The sequence below is a fragment of the Mauremys reevesii genome, linkage group 5, assembly GCF_016161935.1.
Source record: "Mauremys reevesii isolate NIE-2019 linkage group 5, ASM1616193v1, whole genome shotgun sequence".
In the NCBI taxonomy this organism is placed as follows: Eukaryota; Metazoa; Chordata; order Testudines; family Geoemydidae; genus Mauremys; species Mauremys reevesii.
Window position 1 is genome coordinate 115,201,728 of NC_052627.1, and position 19,769 is coordinate 115,221,496.

Genomic DNA, 19,769 nt, shown 5'->3' on the forward strand with positions numbered 1-19,769 from the left:
TCTCCCATAAGAGGATCCTCAAACAGGAGGTTGACTTCCTCCTTCAATTGGGGACAATAGAGCCCATACCACTCCGTCATGTAGGAAAGAACTTTTTCTTAAAGAACTTCGTTGGCCTTTAATACCCTCCCTCTACTCATGTGACCGATTTATGGCCCTTGATTTGAAAGATGCATATTTTCATTTGGATATTCCCCCTGCTATTAGAAGTTTTCTGCTCTTCACAGTGGGCCAAGAGCACTTTCAGTGCAAGGTGCTCCTCTTCAGCTTCTTGATGGCCCCAAGGGTGTTTTATGAAAGTTCTTGCAGTGGTAGCCACTTTTTTGTAGACCAGGAAGACTGATATTTCCTGGGTGATCGGCTGCTCATGGATCAGTCATGCCAATAGGTACAAGCAACAACCATCACTGCACTCCCAACTATTTCATTCATTAGAACTACAAGTAAATTTAGACAAGTTCATGTTGACACACACACAAACCACAGTATTAATTGAGGTGGAATTCAGTCACAGGAAGGGCTTATTTACCTCACAACCAATTCCTCCCCATGAGGGATCTCATCAACCAGCTTTGTCTTAGCCTTCACTCTTCAACCCAATCCTTCCTCATCCTTTTTGGCCACATGGCTCTGTGTACCTGTGTCACTCTATTTGCATGACTGCAACTAAAGTGCCTTCAAATCTGGTTATGGACAACCTATGCCCCAAACACCATGTAGTATGTGTGGGGGCCCTCTTTCTTCCTGCAACACTTACAAAGAGACTCATCATGGATGCCTTCCTGCTAGGATGCAGAGCACATCTTGATGACAAGACAGCCCAAGGCTCCTGGTCCCCTCAGGATTCCAGACTACATATCAACCTATTCAGGTTTTGAGCTGTTTCGGAATGGCTTGCAGGCTTTGTACCCATCATTCAGTCCATACACATTCGGACAACCACCCATCTATTATGTAAACAAGATTACCAAGGAAGTAGAGTTATGGCAAGAAAATCATACACCAGTGGTTCTCACCACTGCACCAGGAAGGCATCCCCTTAAATGCCTGGGGAAGTAGTAAGCCAGGCACTACATGCTGTGTTGAGATATCCCAAAACATCACCACCACCACCCCTGCCACCATTGCTCAGTGGTTTGAGCATTGGCCTGCTAAACTCAGGGTTGTGAGTTCAATCCTGGAGGGGGCCACTTAGGGATCTGGGGCAAAAATTGGTCCTGCTAGTGAAGGCAGGGGGCTGGACTCTGACCTTTCAAGGTCCCTTCCAGTTCTAGGAGATTGGTATATCTCCAATTATTATTATTATTTTTATTATTATTATAAGGGAAGAGCAAGATTCTCCCCTCTCCACTCCCTTCCCCCAACCCAAAAAAACCCAAAACCTAGTCCACCTCTGGAATTTTTGCATCAGGCACAAAATCATACACTCAGAAGTATATGCATCTCAGGGGTGATGAATTCCCTGGCAGACAGCCTCAACATGCATTTACACATGGACAAGGTATGGGAATGCCACCCATCCACAGCACAGCACATCTTCCAACAATGGTGGCAGGGTGGTGGTGATGTTTTGGGATATCTCAACACAGCATCATAAAGTGCCTGGCTTACTACTTCCCCAGGCATCTAAGGGGATGCCTTCCTGGTGCCGTGGTGAGAACCACTGGTGTATGATTTTCTTGCCATAACTCTACTTCCTTGGTAATCGGGTGGAGGGTTACTCAAGCTTTAATCATCCTACTAATACAAAGTTACTGAAGGGTGTCAGAAGGACATTTTTCCCCCCTCCAGCTCTGAAACCAGTCCTTGTCTAAATCTGAACTTTGTCTTCTCTGTTCTCATGAGGCCACCATTCAAATCTTTGGCCTTCTATTTCCCCCCACCCTTGTACCTTTCTTTGAAAGTTGCCTTGTTGACAGCAGTTGCCTTTGCTAGAAGGGTTGGGGTCCTTGTGGTGGACTTACCTTGTGAAAAACTGTATATAAGGACAAGATTTCTTTGAAGCTACATCCAGACTTCATACCTGAAGTGACCTTCTGAGTTCCACCCTAACCAGACTGTTCACCTTCTAGTGTTTTTACGCTAAGCTTCACCACAGCATGGAGAAGACAAGACTCCATTCCTTGGACATGCATAGGGCTCCAGCCTTGTACCTGCACAGAACCAGGGCTGCCCAGAGGGGGGGGGGAAGTGGGGCAATTTGCCCCAGGCTCCACAGGGGCCCCCACGAGAATGGCTGAGGCTCCCTCCCTGGCCCCAGCCCGACCCGACCCTGTCTCCACCCCTCTCCCGGAGCTGCAGCGTGGCTCTGGTGGGGCCTGAGCCCCTCCCCGCCCAGAGCCGCGTGGTAAGGGGGCGGGGCTGCGAGCTCCGCGCCGAGCGGAGGGAGCTGAGCTCAGCCTGGAGCTCGCAGCCCTGCCCCCTTACCATGCAGCTCTGAGCGGGAGGCTCAGGCCCCACCGGCGCCACACTGCAGCTTTCCAGTGAAGCTCCTGGATGCGCTGAGGCTCCAGGTGAGGGGGGAGCCAGCGGTAAGAGGCCAGGGCCGGGGGGTGGGGGGGGTTGGCTTAGGGGCAGGAAGTCCCGGGGACAGTCAGGGCACAGGGAGGGGGCAGAAGTTGGGGGTGGCGGTCAGGGGACAGGGAAATGGGGGGTTGGATGGGATCGTGGGCATTCTGGGGGTCTGTGAGGACTCAGTGGGGGGGTGGATAGGGGTAGGGGCAGTCGGGACAGGGAGTAGGGGTGGGGTCCCGGGGAGGGTTGGGGGGGGGTCGGTGAAGGGACAAGGAGCAGGATGGGTCGGGGATTCTGAGGGGGGGGCGGGGCAAGGCTGTTTGGGCGGCACAGCCTTCCCTACCCTAAAGCTCATTCAGCAGTTTGAGGCTTGCAGAAGAGCCAAGCTGTTCGTGTTTCCATTAGGGCTACCATCCCTTTCACTTCTCAGATGCCAAATTATAGTCTGTATTGAATTTCAGTGCCATAGGGAGATTCATGTCAGGGGAGGGTAGCTTCATTTAAAATTAGTTACTGGGGGAGGGATCACATGAGAAGAGCAATATCCTTCCCAACCCTACCAAGAGAGTCTCCCCCTGCATTCCCTGAGGCAGCCCCCCTCTCACCTCCTGCATTCCCTGAGGCTTCAGAGGGGTTAATTCAGTGGTTCTCAAACTTTTATACTGGTTACCCCTTTCACATAGCAAACCTCTGAGTGTGCCCCCCCCCTTATAAATTAAAGACACTTTAACACTTCAAATATCAGAGGGGTAGCCGTGTTAGTCTGGATCTGTAAAAGCAGCAGAGAGTCCTGCGGCACCTTATAGACTAACAGACGTATTGGAGCATGAGCTTTTGTGGGTGAATACCCACTTCATCGGATGCATGTCATGACGAAAGCTCATGTTCCAATACGTCCAATAGTCTATAAGGTGCCACAGGACTCTTTGTTGCTTTAACACTATTATAAATGCTGGAGGCAAGGCGGGGTTTGAGGTGGAGGCTGACAGCTTGCGACCCCCAGTAATAACCTTGTGACCCCCTGAGGGGTCCTGACCCCCAGTTTGAGAACCCCTGGGTTAATTTAATTTTAGCACCCTGTGTCCATTCACATGCATGTACTATTTTGAGCATTTCAGTTTTCACAACATAGGCTTATCCCAGATTCTGGAACAAGCTCAAATGCTCAGTTCGTGGAGTATGTACATAGCCTATACCAGGGGTAGGCAACCTATGGCACATGTGCCAAAAGTGCATGCGAGCTGATTTTCAGTGGCACTCACACTGCCCGGGTCCTGGCCACCGGTCTGGGGAGATCTGCATTTTAATTTAATTTTACATGAAGCTTCTTAAAGATTTGAAAAACCTTATTTACTTTACATACAACAATAGTTTAGTTATATATTATAGACTTATAGAAAGAGACCTTTTAAAAACATTAAAATGTATTACTGGCACGTGAAACCTTAAATCAGAGTGAATAAATGAAGACTTGGCACGCCACTTCTGAAAGGTTGCCGACCCCTGGTCTATACTAAAGACAAACTCACAGTAACAGTCTCCAGTTTGTGAGGGGCCCCATGGAGCCAGTCTCTAGGAAACAGATAAATGCATGGAGGTTAAGTCCATTAATGGTTATTAGCCAGGATGAGTAAGGAATGGTGTCCCTAGCCTCTGTTTGTCAGAGGGTGGAGATGGATGGCAGGCGAGAGATCATTTGATCATTACCTGTTACGTTTGCTCCCTCTGGGGCACTTGGCATTGGCCACTGTCGGTAGACAGGATACTGGGATGGATGGACCTTTGGTTTGACCCAGTATGGCTGTTCTTATGTTCTAACCTAAATGAACCCAAAGTTATGGAGACGGATATGAGTCAAGGAAGCCAGCAGAGTATCAGAAACCTGGAAAAATCTCTGACTGGATGGGCTCAGGCATTTGGTCACAAGCTGAGGTGGTTCAAAATTTTTTGATTTTTTTTTTTAAGGAGATTTTTTTATTGTTTCTTTAAACAATCAAACACAGCAAGCAGCAAATATTTGGCCACACACTTCTGAAACCCCAAACCATATTCAGGTTTTGGCAGACTAATTTCAGCTTTTCAATTAAAAAAACCACAGCAAATTTTGAAGGATTGGGTTGAGAAAGGGAGTCCGTTGGAGCAGCTGCTTATCTGGTCTGCAGGCTGTTTTCAGTTAAGAGTAAGGGGTCGGGAAAAATTTCTGATTTTGCAAGGCAGGGAGCTGATACAGTGTCTGCTCCAAAAATCCCCTCTCTCTCTCTCTCTCCCTCCTCCCCCAATCCCTATCACACTGCACCCCAACCCCCTCTTTTGAAAAGCACGTTGCTGCCACTTGAATGCTGGGATAGCTGCCCATAATGCATCACTCCCAACAGTGCTGCAAATGTGGCCACACTGCAGCGCTGGTAGCTGTGAGTGTGGCCACACACCAGCGCTTTCCCTACACAGCTGTACGACCAGCGCTGTAACTCCCAGTGCTGCAACTCTCAAGTGTAGCCATACCCACATTCAGATAGTCAAATCCAGATTCCCCAGACCTGTCTACCCCCTTTGTTAGTAACTGCTACAGTTACATCAACATGTCAAAGAAAAACAATTAAGTAAGCATTTTTAAGCTTAGTTAGCTGTGTTTTTGCAGAGTCTGCAGTCTCATGAGTCCTGACACACACAAACCAGAAGTCACATATAGAGAGACTGTTTTTCACAGATGCTTACCCCAGCATATCAGGAAGGGTACAGAGTTAGACTCACTGCTTGTGATTGCTGCTCCCTCCCTCCTAACTTTGCCTGAGTTAAGCTAAGTTTCTACAAAAGGCCTTACAGATGTTTTTGGCAATGAGCAAAATAATTGATATTCCAGTAGTGGCAGTGGCCTAGGCATTCTGCTGTGTTGCTGTTGTCTCCCCTGACAGTACAGCATACTTCCTTGCTTCCCCTTCCTCAAAGAGCACAGCCTGGGGGCCATCTGTATTCCCCTTCCAAGGGCCTACTTCAGGGAGTATGGAAGTTGAAGAAGAAAAGCTCTTAAAAATGTAAACTTGCTATTAATGTTTTCTTTCGATCCCTCTACTTTTAACACCCTCAGAAGACACAAACCTTAATCATGGCACATGTTGTATGGCTAATACCTGATTCAGTGAACGCTGTGTACTCCCTATCTTCCCTGTTTTCCCTTTTAACCATTATGCAACTTATAGAGCTACAGCTTCACCTGTAAGAAAGCAAGACATTAAGAAGACAGGAAGTAACTTATGTAGAATAACCTACTATCTTTGTAGTGTCATATGTGTGGTTAAAGATACATGGTTGCATGAAAACTCATCGTACCCATTTCTATAACAACCTTGACTCTTAGCCACAAGACGCATTCTTATGAATGCTTTTAGTTTATACATCACAAATATAATAATTATGGAATTAATGACTTACATGTTCAAACATACCTATGTTGATGTGTATGTTGAGAGTAGATAGCTGTCTGCTGAGCAAGAGTTGTTATAGGAATGTGCAAGGTGAATTAGAGAGACAAGATGAGTGAGATAATATTGTCACATGTCAGTATTAACTAAATGTATAAACTGTAAAGGATAATAGAATACATACAAACACATTAGTCACTTCCTTTCTTAATACTTGGATAACGCTGTAGTATATTTTGTATAATGGTTATGTTAATTACTTCAGTAGCATTAACTCTAAGTTAATAAAGATCTTTGTATGACAATGTGCTTTTGTGCAGTGAGAATATTATCCGGGCTTTTAGTAATTGAACTAACGCCAAATTGTTGGCCTAGGGTTCAGTGATTAGCTAGTAGTGGTAGGGGACAGGGGACCCTTGCCACTGGAGGAGTGAGGAGAGGAGTTAGGGATGGAGTTTTGAAATAGGGCGGAAGGTCTCTGAGAGCAGAGGGAGAGAGTTAGTTAGAATTGGGAGATGTGACTGCACAGGTAAAGGAGGGGGTGTGGGTGGAGTCTGTGTACTGAGGATCTGTGACAGGAAGAAACAAGGTGGATAGAATGAAAAATTTGCATCCTTGACAAGTAGCTGTAGAAAATACTCTGCTTCAGTATAGCAGCCTTAAACACGTAAACTGGATAAGCATCAGTATATTCTATTGGCTTACGAAAATTATTCAGTGTGTTCATTTGAAAAAAAAAGTGCTCAAATTGCAAAAAAGAAGAAAATTACTCAGCATTTTTTCTGTGTAGAATGATTGTATGCTGTCAGGTTTTTTTTCCTTATCTTTTGTTATCATTTGTGGAAAAATCTCCCCCAAAAACTGACAAGTAGCAGTATTATGCTTCCGCCTTACTTTGCCCGGAGATTTTAAAGTTATGAATGCCAAACTAAAATGTTACATTTTTAATCAAGGAACCTCCCTGCAAAACCAGCAGAAGAAGCACAGAAACATAGACAACAGTACGAAGAAATGGTGATGCAAGCAAAAAAAAGAGGTGATGGATTTACTCTTACATCAGGAAATGTAAAGGGATGTTAAATCTAAAAATATACTTGCCTCAATATCTGCCCTTTAATATGACAAACAGATTCAGTGCTATTCCTTATAGAAAGTACAATCCAGGAAAACTGGCAAAGGTAGTTTTAAATCATCCTTGCGCTACTCAGGTTCTAGGTCAGTTTGTGGGCTGGTGGAGCACGACATAAATTAAAGTAGCCTATAGGCCGCTCTAATTTACAGCGGCCTTAAATGGGCTGCCTGTGGCCTGTTCCTCAGTACAGAATCTCCAAATGGCTGTGGAGATTACCAGTGGCTGCAAGGAGAGAAGTATACAGTCTCTGCTGAGCAGGGGGAATTATCCACCAGCCAGTTATGGTGCTTTTGCAGCCCCTCAGTCTAGACTCTAGAGGAATCCAGACACTTTTCCCCAGATGGTCTGTTTATCAAAAAAATAAGCTAAAATCCTCCAGAGAAGAACTAAAGTTGTGTGACAGTTACTAATTCCATGATTCCACAAACCCACTGAAAAATCATTGGTCATTGTATTTAATTGCTTTCTAATACTGAACTATATTGAAATGCATCCCTCAGGTGGGATATTTTAAATGGGATCTTATTGGATGACTACGGGGTTCTTTGTCAGTATATATCAGAAAAAACATCCCATGGCTTAAATACTCAGGGGAATCTTTACAAAAACACTGCACTTTTTTTATTTTTGTACTGTAATCTCTGTCCTCTTCACTGACATGGGTATATGTGCCCCAGGCTCTGCTAGTGGTTTTCCTTATCTGCAGTTCTTTGGTAGTGGAAATACGTCAGCCTCTCCCCTGCTGTGCTGTGAACTCGAGGTGGAGCTGGCACTGTGAGTAGTAGATTCACTCTGCCATGCAGACTCCAAGTCTGACTGCCCACCACCATTTCCCAGTGCAGGGAAGCAAACTGAGTATGGTAACAATGGATGGCCTGAGACTGGATCTTCTGAGTATTTGTTCATGTCCAAGTCCTTGGAGATAATGTCCAGCCTGCTGGACAGCATGCCTAGGATCACATGTAGTGATGTGAACCAAGTATCTGCTTGGTGCATGCTCTTAATCCTCTACTGAAAGTGTTTACTGTAGGGGTTTCGAGTGTGTTTTGTCTAGCAGTAAACGTAATCTTCCCTTTGGTCGTGCAGCACCATATCACTGTATCCATTTCACAGGCACCAATCCCAGGGAATGCTGCCTCTCTCCTCTCTCTGCTTGTACTGTAGGCAGTTTTTGCCCCTTGAGCACAAGTATGCCATCCAGGCTATGCTTATTGAAAAAGCACTCCTCCTACACTGTGTATAGGGCCAAAGAAATGCATGTTGTTCATCTCCAGCTAAAGATTAAGGCTCACCTTCATTTCTCTCTACAGCCATTCCAACTCCATTTCTTCTCTGCAGCCCTGGTAACAAATATATTACTTCTGAAAATTGTAGTGTGTCTAGGATGTTCTTTGGAATTGCTTGAGTAGATGAATTTGATTACAGGCATATACAGATTGAATTTTTATGGCCATGAAGCATTAATGGCTCTTAGCTCTTTTAAATATTACCTTTTTGTATTACCTTTTATTGACTTTGTAATTTTCTTTTTTCAGAGCTTAAAGAAGCCCAGAGGAGAAAGAAACAACTGGAAGAACGATGTAGATTGGAAGAAAGCATTGGCAATGCAGTTTTAATTTGGAACAATGAAATCTTACCCAACTGGGAAACAATGTAAGACACAGTATGTTTTATATTGTGCTTAACAGTAACTTCCTATATCCTGAGAAGTTAAGGGATTAGTCAAGATTACTTTATTTCAACAATGCTAGAAGCTAGGGTGTATAGCTGTCAAAGGTGACTTGCAAAGGGAATTGGCCTGTTTAATGAAGGCATTCAGGTGGTGCTGCCAAAGACGATGGGATTTTGTTAATTCCGTTTCTTATTACCTTTAATAGAGTTTAAGAAATTAGGCAATTAGACTGAACATAACTATGTGTATAACATACTATTACATAGCCATGTAGCCATCCGTTTCCTGACTACAATTGTAGATAGCCATATAATTTAAACTAGCTTGAGCATATTAACGTATGGTCTCCCTTGCATGTTGAATAAAACCCATGTTTCAGAGACATGCTTCATCACAATGACTACTTCTCTTACTGCTAAAGAAGCAAAGAGTCCTGTGGCACCTTATAGACTAACAGACGTATTGGAGCATGAGCTTTCATGGGTGAATACCCACTTCGTCGGATGCATCCGACAATGTGGGTATTCACTCACGAAAGCTCATGCTCCAATACGTCTGTTAGTCTATAAGATGCCACAGGACTCTTTGCTGCTTTTACAGATTCAGACTAACACAGCTACCCCTCTGATACTATCTCTTACTGCTGTTAATGAAAAGTAATGAGTTTCTAAATCTAGCTTTAGTTCTTGGTGTGGGAATTTTAATTCCTGTTCATTTCTTCTAACCTTTTCAGCATATTGTATACAGCAGTGATGTTCAAAAATAATCTAAGATCAGGGAGTTGTTGGTGACTGGGACCTCTGTTAGAAAGCTACTAGAAAACATAACACTTATAGCCATCCATTTGTCAGGACTTGGTTCTCCATGACTGCTTGGGCTTTTGATGGTGTACTCCCAGATGTGTCTGTAGATTTAAGCGCAGGTTTGACTAAGCCTCTTAATTTACAGTGGGATACACCATGTGTGCCAAACCAAGTGGTGGTGGTGGTGGTGGGGGGGGGAAATAGGGAAAAAATAGTAAAAAAACAAACAAAAAAACCCCAAACCCCTCTTTTCACAACTAACACTTTTTAAAAGATACAGCACAGGCAGTTAACATGCCTAAAAACATCTGTCTTGCCTACCATAACAGCTACATTCAGCTGTTCACGTTTTTTAAGGGTTTTGTTTGTTTCATTTCAACTTATTTGACTTTGGCTGAATGGAACTTTTACTCCTGGGGGAATTGTGTGGCAAAAAAATTAAAAATTCAGTACACAATGTTTTAAAATTCTACAAAATTCTGCATATTTTATTTGGCATGATTATATTGTGTTGTTTTGACAGTTTCAATTATTTTGGTAATTTATTTCAAAGTACCTGTCAGCAAGTATATCTGTAACAATACAGAGGACAAAAAAGATTCAGGACATGTTTTTTGACAAATAGATTCCTTATTAGGCATATGAATGCAGAATTTTGAATAATAATTCATTTAAACTACAATGCAGAAACCTATTGCCTGCATCCCTCAGAAGCAGTGCAAAGGCTTGGGGGACTCCAGGGTAATGGAGGAGCTGAGGGAGAGGGAAGTAGTTGCTGTGAAGGAGCCTGGGAGTGAATCTGGAGGCTTGCTGGGTTTGGGTGGGAGAAGTATGGAACAGGGCAGAGGGAAAGGGGAAGGGAGGGATTGTTAGGGAGTTGGGGAGCCTTCCCTATGCAGTCCCTGGCTGACCCCTAGCCTCTCCCAATCAGTCAGGAACATCTTTCTCTGTCTCTTGTGTCCCTGCACCCCATGCCCATTCATCCCCTGCCCAGTCTGTCCCCTCCATTAGTCTTTCTGAATCGCCGCCTGTGACCACCCCCAGCAAGCCCGTGTGTCCCATTCTTTCTTTCTCACTTCCCCCCATGCATTCCATGCCTCCTAACCTGGACCAGTGGGCAGGGTGCTTTGAGAAACGCTGCTGGCTGCTACTGCCAGTGAGCCAGCTGCTCTCTGTTCTGGAGTCACAGTAGCCCTTGGTGGGCGAAAGGCGCAACTGCAGTACCTCTCCAGCAGAACGTATTTTCTGCAGAGGAAAAAAAAAATCTGCGTGGGACATGAATTCTGAATGTGCATAATGATGCAGAATTCCCCCACAAGTAAACTTTGCATGATCATACCGTAACTTAGCAAATAAAAGATTAAAAACATCCTGGGCAGCTGTGTATTGAAATGTCAGGTACTTGATGAAGGAATTTCTGGAGAACTGAAAGAAGAAATTAAAAAACAGTTAAATTAAATCTGTTTTAATAGTTGAAAGAGTCCTAATTTTACTTTTTTATTACTTGTCTCTAAAACTCTTGTTTTCGACTGACATTTGTGTGTGTTTAAAAAAAAAAAAAGGGCAGTCAGTCCCACAAACACGGGCTTTAAAAGCTTACCAGTTTATACCAAAGCATAACATAGACTCTTGGTTACTGCCTTTCTTGTCAATTTACTGATCCTTAGAAATGTGAAAAATGGAATATTGTGATCAAAATAAATGCACTTGGTTCAGTGGTTAATACAGCAGTCCGCTTTTAGGTGGATATGTTTCCATGGTTTTGCCCCCCCGCCCCCTCTTTAAACACATTTGCCACTGGTGGTTGAATGCTTCCCCAGTCTTCCTTACAGCAGCCTTAGGATTATTGGCCATCAATTTAATATGGTTTAGAACTATTTCATTTAAATGTTTTTGACTCTTGCTGTCTCCATCTCCAAAAATTTGCTACTTCGCGTGTTGCAGCCATGTACAGTGCTTTTTGCCCCTGGAGAGTCCAAGCAGCTTAACGGTTGGAAAATTTCCATCTCATGGGCAGGGTTTTGAATGGAGGAGATGATGATCTTTTATCACTGGAATGGAAAAAATATTTTATACTGCAGACCTGGGTTTGTCCAGTCTCTAGTTCATGCAATGGAAAATCAGGGACTACTTCTACTAATCCACCCTCCCTGCTTGCGCACTTTCTGTCTCTGTCTCTCTCACATTGGCCCATACAGAGTGACAGATTTCTAGCAGTCTTGGTTGCAGGGTTCCAGTCAAAAGCCTTCAGTTTGGGGAAGAGGGTAATGTTAAAACAAAGTTCAAAGTTTAGATAGTACAAAAGCGTGAATGAATGCTGCACAATCCCTGTTTGATTTCTCCAGGGGCTCATGGCAGGCCAACATACACCTGGGCCTGAATCCTCCAATGTAGTTACAACGCCTTGTCCTACCTATAGTTCAGTAGAACACATTTTATTTTAAACAGGTGCTGCTCCCGTAAAGTTCGAGAATTGTGGTGGCAAGGTATTCCTCCAAGCGTGAGAGGCAAAGTCTGGAGCTTGGCAATCGGCAATGAGTTAAATATCACCCATGGTGAGACTGACATGTATTCTGTCTGCATTTTGAGACACTCAAATAAATCACGCTTTAGCAGAGAGACTTCCATTTAGTTAGACTGTGTCGGAATGATGAAGTCATGGTCAGTTGTACTTTGCTTTCATTTAAGGATACCATGTGTTTTGCTCCACAGTGCATAGAGTCTTTCTTATTCTGCATGGGGTGTTTAATTTCAGGGGTGTTCTTGGGATTTTTTTATTCCACTGCTCAGTCTGAGTCATAGTCCTGGAATAATATTGCTGCGCATTGCTTTGATAAGTAAAGATGTTCAGCGTTAACAACCCCATTTCAGAGTCAACAGAAAATAAGATATTTCATATAATTACTGTTAATTATGTAGTGCCTGTGGGTGTGCACATACTGGTTTTATTCTGAAGTGAGACACTTGGTTTGTGAGTGAAGGAGAGACTAACTTGGAAACAAAACTGGTGTGGAATTAGTCCTCTTTCCTGCATGTTCATTAGTGATGATATCAGTAATTCATTAGTCTGTTTCCTTGATTTTGTACTATGTTATTTTTTCAGTCTTTTTTTTCTTTTTTTAAACAATTCCAAAATGATGACACAGGGGAAATGTTGTGGATTGCCTATACTCTTGTGGTTTCCTTCTACTGCATATGCCTTTTCTGTGGCTGTTTAGTATACCTCAGAAATTGCTATAGGATAGAATTGGAAGAGTTTGTGAGCTAATTGTCACAGTTCTGGGTGGAATTTTTGAGTGGCAGAATTATGTTACCCAAACAAATGCAAAGAAATATTTATGTAATCAGTTCCTCCCAGAGGATTACATCTGCTCTCTGCATCAAAATTATACCCCGATGAAACAAAGCTTCCAGCACTCTAACTTACCCAAAATTCAATTCGTTTTTATTTAACAGATACTTACTTTGTTGTTTCTTATTATGGAGGTCAGGGACTGTTAGCATGCTGACATGTAATCAGTAATTGAAGATAGATTTTAAAAAGTACTTGTTTTTTCAGAACTCTATGATATTTGCTTGGCTCGTGCCAAAGAGAGGTGGCGATCATTCAGCACAGGAGGCTCTGAAGGAGAATGTGAAGGTATATGTTTTATTTGGCAAAATATTGTTCCGTATTGTGTGTGAACTTTTTCTCTTCATTACAAAATGAAGAGGTGGTGGTTTTAAAATCATTCCTAAATGTTAAACTGAAATAATACAGTTTAAAAAGCTGGGAGAAATATCAGCATAGTAGGTGTGGGATATGTGGTTGGTAAAGGGGTATTAAAAACACTTCTGCAGGAGGGTAAAAATGTTTTTAAATGAAATGTTAATCTCTTGCATGCTGTAGCTGACTTCATTATTTTCCTCTTTAAAGTATCTTCAAATTCAGTTGTCTATAATTAAAAAAAAAATTGTTTTGCAAAACCTTCCTTTACCAATAGCTTAAAGATTTTTGGATGAGTGATTTATATAAATATTTTAGGTTTGCTGTTTGTGTTGTAATACCTTAAAATGTGTTGCTTTCTCTTTCTCTAGTTCAGGGGATCTAAATTATTTGAAACTTTAGTAATAGCAAATTGCTTTCTAAATAGCTCAGTGTAACATTGAGTTCCCACAAGAGAGCTTCAAGCCTATTGTCACAGACTCAGCATGTTGAGATTTTCCAGTTGGCTGGGTGTGGAGAGAAGAGATGAGAAAAAAGATATGGGTGCTTGAAATAAAATACTTCAGTGTGCTAGGATGACCACCTCTTTAAGGAGACATGTTGAGCAGAACCATGAGTGCATTAATCAAGGGCATTTCCCAACGAAGTGAAAATGTTTCCTATGGGAGTCTCCACGCTCTGTTCTGCTAAAACATCTTGTTTAGGATACAGGGATGGTATCTAATATAGTTTTTTAGCTTCTTTCACTATTCATTGTCCAGAGTTTATATCAACATGTGGTTAGTGTAAGTGCTAGGTAGCAGCAACTTGTATCTTGCGTTCACTGCAAAAACCCAAGCAGGTAGAGTTGATGACGATACTCAGCAGGACAGACAAAACATGAATAGAAAGGAATGTTTGGACACTGCGGGTGGCGGGGAGGGAAGAGTTCATGTTGTAGGTGCATGTTTTCTTTGCTTAAAATTCATTTAGAAAGTTTCTGGGGGAATATTACAATTCGGCATCATCTGTAAATTAAATGTACAAAATACCAAATTTACTTGGTGTGTGTGACACGTCACTTTTTTCGCATGTTTTTTGCAGAAAATTTACTTAGGGGCCTTCCAAAAAACCTTTAGCAAGAAGTTAGAGGTGTGGGTTAGAAGTTGTCAGCTCCTATATTTCAGTTACCCTTATTCAAAAACAATATTTTTCAGAGAGGTTACTTGCTCTGCAGGCCTTGCAAAAGGAGGAACACTGCAGGCCCTCGGCATCCTAGGGTATGGTACACGGGTTTGTGTATGCCCCCTGACTTGGCAGTAGTACCGTTACACAGCCTTCCTTCTTCTCTCTGATATCACTGCATTCAGACTTATTCAGGAATAACCTGCACTGTGGGACTGCTTCAAGCCAGAGTGTGTGTGTGTATTAAATTACAGTGTTTAACACCTTTTTATTTTGATTTCTGCAGATGCTGGATTTTCTGCAGCAGACAGGGAAGCAAGTCTGGAATTAATAAAACTGGATATTTCTAGAACATTTCCCAATCTCTGTATTTTCCAGCAAGTAAGCGATTTAATTTTTAATAACACAATATTTTTCAGTGTACACTTAAGTAGTAAAAACAAATTTTTGAAAAGTCTGTACTGAAATAGGTTTATTTTGTGTTTAAATGTTTGTAGAAGAAGTCGTCTTTAGTGCAAACTTGAATGTTGGTATTTAAATGTATGAATACAGTAGCTTGTGTTAAAATTCATGTCTGATATTCCTGAATGACAAGTATAAAGGATTTCAGCAGAGCCTAAGACTGCTCAGTGTAATGTATGGCAACTTGTAAGACTTCTCAGGACTTGAAATTAAGGTAGTTTTTATGGGAATCCTCCTTAATATATTGCGACTGTTCTTGCTATCCCTTTCTTTATGACTCAACCCTACTGCTAGTCTAATAGAGCTAAACCAACTTGATTAGTGTTCAGCTTCCTTGGTACTAATATGTAACAATTCATAAAGCTGTAGTGACTTTCTAATGCTTGTGTCCTTTTGCACTTTGGTCGTTAACCTATTGGATTAACTGTGTGCATTTGGAATAAATAGGTGTGGGAAGATGTTCCTTAGTGACATTACAGTGATGCATTCCATATAAAAGTTGAAAGAGTTTAAGATTTTTTTTCAAAGCAGTCTTGGGCAGGGGGTTCTCAAACTTCATTGCACCGGGACCCCCTTCTGACAACACAAATTGCTATACGACCCCAAGATGGGGGACCCGAAGCCTGAGCCTGTCTGAGCCCACTGCTCTGGCTGCGGGGGACAAAACCTGAGCACCACCACCCAGGGCTGAAGCCGAAGCCTGAGCCCAGGATGGTGGAGCTCAGGCTTCTGCCCCTGGCGATGGGGCTTAGACTTCAGCTTTGGCCCTGGGTCCCAGCCAGTCTAAGGCCAGCCCTGGTGACCCCATTAAAATAGGGTCCTGACCCACTTTAGGGTCCCGACCCACAGTTTGAGAACCGCTGGTGATTTGGAAACCTCTTTTATTAAAATTAATGGAATATGTGTCTAAGGTTGTGTCTACACAGCAAAGAAAAACCTAAGGCTGACCCCTGCCAGCCAACTCAAGCTCACGGGGCTTGGGCTGTGGGGCTGTTTCATTGTTGTGTAGACTTCTGGGCTCCAGGATCTACACAGGAATGAAGCAGCCCCACAGCCTGAGCCCAAGTCAGCTGGCACAAGCCAGCTGTGGGTTTTTCTTTGCTGTGTAGACATTCCCTAAATCCTCTACACAGCTTAGGAGTTTCTCACACATTGTGGATATTTACAGAAGTGGTATGATTGGTTTTTTATTTTTTATTATAGGGTGGTCCTTACCATGACACGTTGCACAGTATTTTAGGCGCCTATACGTGTTACAGACCTGATGTTGGCTATGTAAGTGAAGTTATATGTTGCAATTATGTGGGAGTGTTTCTGTTCACTTGCTAGACTGTTCTAAAATGATTGTGAGTATTTTTTGTTTTCCTGTACATCTTGGTTATTTTGTGGTATATTTTATACAAAATGTTGTATCAAGGGATAGGTGCATTGTTATGTTTTGCTGTTACACTGCTAGATTTGAATGTTTTAATGAAGTAGAGATAAGACTTCAACAAAATCTAGGGCGCACATATGTGCTGAATGAAAATTGAAATATAAGCCATCTGGTTAACTCACTCCTTTGAACCACATACTGTGTTTCACTGCACTCTTATTGAGGTGACAGCTTGTTAAAATTTTATCTCTTCTTCAAGATGGCCTCTGTGTTCACACTTCTGGGATGTGTGCCCTGGCACTGAAAAGCTTCTAGAACATTCTGTAAAGCAGCGCCCATTGGGGCTGCGTAAGCTCCCTCACACCACTGAACAGTCAGAGTGCAGGTTATAAAAGGACTATATGGCTCCAACTGCTTCATTCAGTTCTTTTTCCATGGCCAGGTGTGGACATAAGGACATTCAGTCTGGCTCTGGCTCAGTTATATTTGGGAGGGTGTGAGTGGAGGAGGTGGTAATACCCCAAACCAGAATTTCTTTTTCCTCTTTTTCCATGTTTCAATAATTTTTTCTGTGACTTTTGGCTGATCTGGTACCTGAGGAACTGGAGAAGGGTATAGTTCATGGTCCTCTGTTTCTGGAGGCCAGTATGTACACCCTCTGTTCTAAACATCTGCATCTTCTCAACTCAGGCCTACTTAGATTGGCAGCAGAGGGTCCAAGATTTCCTCATGGAGGAGGCCCGGTCCCTGGATCCAGCATCAGATCATTTTTGGCTTCATTGTCAGGCAAATCAGGATAAGAAATCTGTTAGACAGATCAGAAACCTGAGGTCCCTAAAAGGGATGGAAATGGGCGGTTGGTAGGCAGCATAACGCTCAAATACATGGTGCCTTAGTCCATGCCAGCTGGAGTGTAAATTCTAAAGGCGGTGGACCCTGGATGGCACGCTAAAAGTTCCCTAGTGCACATTAACATAGTACTGTCAGAAACTGGACTGCATGAATGCACATTTGGAAACTTTTAGCATGTGCCAGCAGGATCCACTTAGGCTAGTTAGTGCACAACATGCTGGTATGCATTAAAATTTACAGCCCAGCTGGTGTGGACAAAGTCAGTGTGTAGACAAGCTCATAGAGTGGATTGGTTTTATGTATGTTAGCCATATCACTTCAAGCAACTAGCAGTGAATAGAAATTACACTCCCTGCTTCACAGAAAAGAATGAAAGAATCCACAAAGGGAAGAGAGGAAGGGAGGGAAACGGATGTTAAACTGGCTCTGACTCTCAGGTAACATGCCACGTTTGAGGTCTTGCAGACAGGGAAGACATACAAATAGTCAGTGGTAAAGCAGATATATGAAGTGCTTCCCATTGCCCTACTCCATTTGTTGAAGAGGCTGCCTTTCTGGTACTAAAGGTGGTGAAAACCAGTGGACTTAAGATGATGTCTGTGGCACTGGTAGGAGGCTGAAGTGTTGGTCCTCGTCCTCCGGTCAGGTTTTAGGAACCCCAAATGCTGGCGGTGGTCTTGGTGTTCTTCTCTTTCGCCAGTGTTTCATCCGTCTTCAGGCAGAAGAGATTCTTTCCTATAAATGAGAGGTCTTCCACAGAGGTGTGTGTCTCTGATAAAAGGCCAGACAATTGGAGCCAAAGTTTATAGTTTCAGAAATATCTGGTGCTGCGATCAGAACTGCAGCAAATGTCCATGCAGTAGCAGTAGTCAGCTAAGTGGTTGTGGCAGAGTGCTGAGGCACATTAGCTGGGGTGAGCCTTAGTACCTGAAGGTCTTACTGAGGGCTCACTTAAGGCGCACTGATCTACAGTAGTATTGATGGCATGCCTCTACTGTTTCCATCAGAGATCTATAGGGCTGCTATTTGTAGTTCTATGTATGCCTTTATTCAGTACTTCTGTCTCTCAACATAGTGTTTAGCTCTGATATTTCAGGAGAGCCAGTCCTTGTTCAATGTGAACGCCACAACCCAGCTTCCTGCAAGTGGGACCATGCACAGGCCACCTCAGAAGAAGTAACTGGTTCTTTGAGAGCCTTGCTTCTGTATAGTCACACTTCTGTCATCCTTTCCTTTTCCTGAGGGCTCTTTGGTTTACTGAAAAAAACTGAGATGGTTGTAAAAAGAACAGGAGTACTTGTGGCACCTTAGAGACTAACATTTATTTGAGCATAAGCTAGAGCCCACTTCATCAGATGCATAGAATGGAACATATAATAAGAAGATATATATACACACACATACAGAGAACAAGAAAAGGTGGAAGTTGCCATACCAACTCTAAGAGGCTAATTAAGATGAGCTATTATCAGCAGGAGGGAAAAAAAACTTTTATAGTAATAATCAAGATGGCCCATTTCAGACAGTTGCCTCTTAGAGTTGGTACTGCTACTCTGAAACCTGAGATGGTTGTGGCATTGTTAGAACCTCTGCTGTGAAAATGTGATGCTCTGAGAGAGGATGCTTGTGTCCCCCCAATAAGCACATCCTTCTGGAAGGTTTACAAAACTCAGTGGTGCATCACACAAGTATGATTGTGAAGAGGCAACATTCTTGTAGAGAGAGGTTACTCACCAGTAACTGTATCTTCTTTCTTTAGGTTCAGGGCATGTCATTCATAGCTGCAGTGTTGATCTTGAATTTGGATACTGCAGATGCCTTCATTGCTTTTTCTAACCTTCTGAATAAACCCTGTCAGATGGCATTTTTTCGAGTGGACCATGGCCTTGTAAGTACACAGGAAACGCTAATCCCTTTATGCTTATATTGAAAATCTGTTCAGGTACAAGACAGAACTTCAGCAAGGGTTCATAGTCTGTTTTTCAAAGTTCTAACAAACCTATTTTTAAAGCAACAATTACAAAATAAAACTTACTGAAAGGGGAAAACTGAATGAAATAGCTGCCCAGTACTGTGTGATGCTCAGAGATTATTATGAGCATGATTATTCTAAGTGCACCAATTTAATGCATGCATTGTAAATGGGAGCCCAAATCAGCTTAACAGCCATATAAAAATGGATTGGAAGGCACTTTTTATCCCAAACTAATAGGTTGCTAAAAACAAACTGTTAATGCTTTACAATTTGAATCAGGTTCCCCATTTCTCTCTCTCTCTCATAGTTTTGCTGTGTCAGCTCGGATTTGAAAGGTAGCTAAGGGGATTAGACAACCAAATCCTTATTTCCTTAGGCTCCTTTGAAATTCCCAGCTGGCATGTATAACATACTACATGAGGAAAATACCACAATTTCCAAACTTCATTCCAGTTGTAGTAGCTGTTACAAATCTGTTGTAGGTGCCTCATGAGTTTTTTTTGAAAATCGCTTTGACAAAGAAATGTGATGTTTTGTACGTCTTCCCTGTTTTTTCTTTTTAAACTAGAAGTATATGCATAAAAATACGATGATAGTTTCTTAAAAGTTCAAGTGCAGGGGAAAAAAAGGAGTGGGAACAGAGTGATCACTGTGGGAGTGACTGTCAGCATTTCCTCCCCAGCCCTTGTATAGTA

At 42.7% G+C, this 19,769-nt stretch overlaps 1 protein-coding gene across 8 annotated transcripts in view; it reads left to right on the forward strand.

Annotated features, from left to right (window-relative positions):
* TBC1D14 (TBC1 domain family member 14) overlaps positions 1–19,769 on the forward strand; it is a 103,859-nt gene that overhangs the window by 55,927 nt on the left and 28,163 nt on the right. For all 8 annotated transcript variants that reach the window (XR_005598966.1, XR_005598967.1, XM_039539775.1 and 5 more), the window contains 7 exons: positions 6,887–6,969; positions 8,601–8,718; positions 11,989–12,095; positions 13,100–13,180; positions 14,697–14,791; positions 16,076–16,147; positions 18,859–18,987. Coding sequence is in view for 6 of the 8 variants with exons in the window: in XM_039539775.1 (XP_039395709.1) it covers positions 6,887–6,969; positions 8,601–8,718; positions 11,989–12,095; positions 13,100–13,180; positions 14,697–14,791; positions 16,076–16,147; positions 18,859–18,987 (685 nt within the window). In the remaining 2 variants the exon portion in view is untranslated. The remainder of the gene's footprint in view (positions 1–6,886; positions 6,970–8,600; positions 8,719–11,988; positions 12,096–13,099; positions 13,181–14,696; positions 14,792–16,075; positions 16,148–18,858; positions 18,988–19,769) is intronic.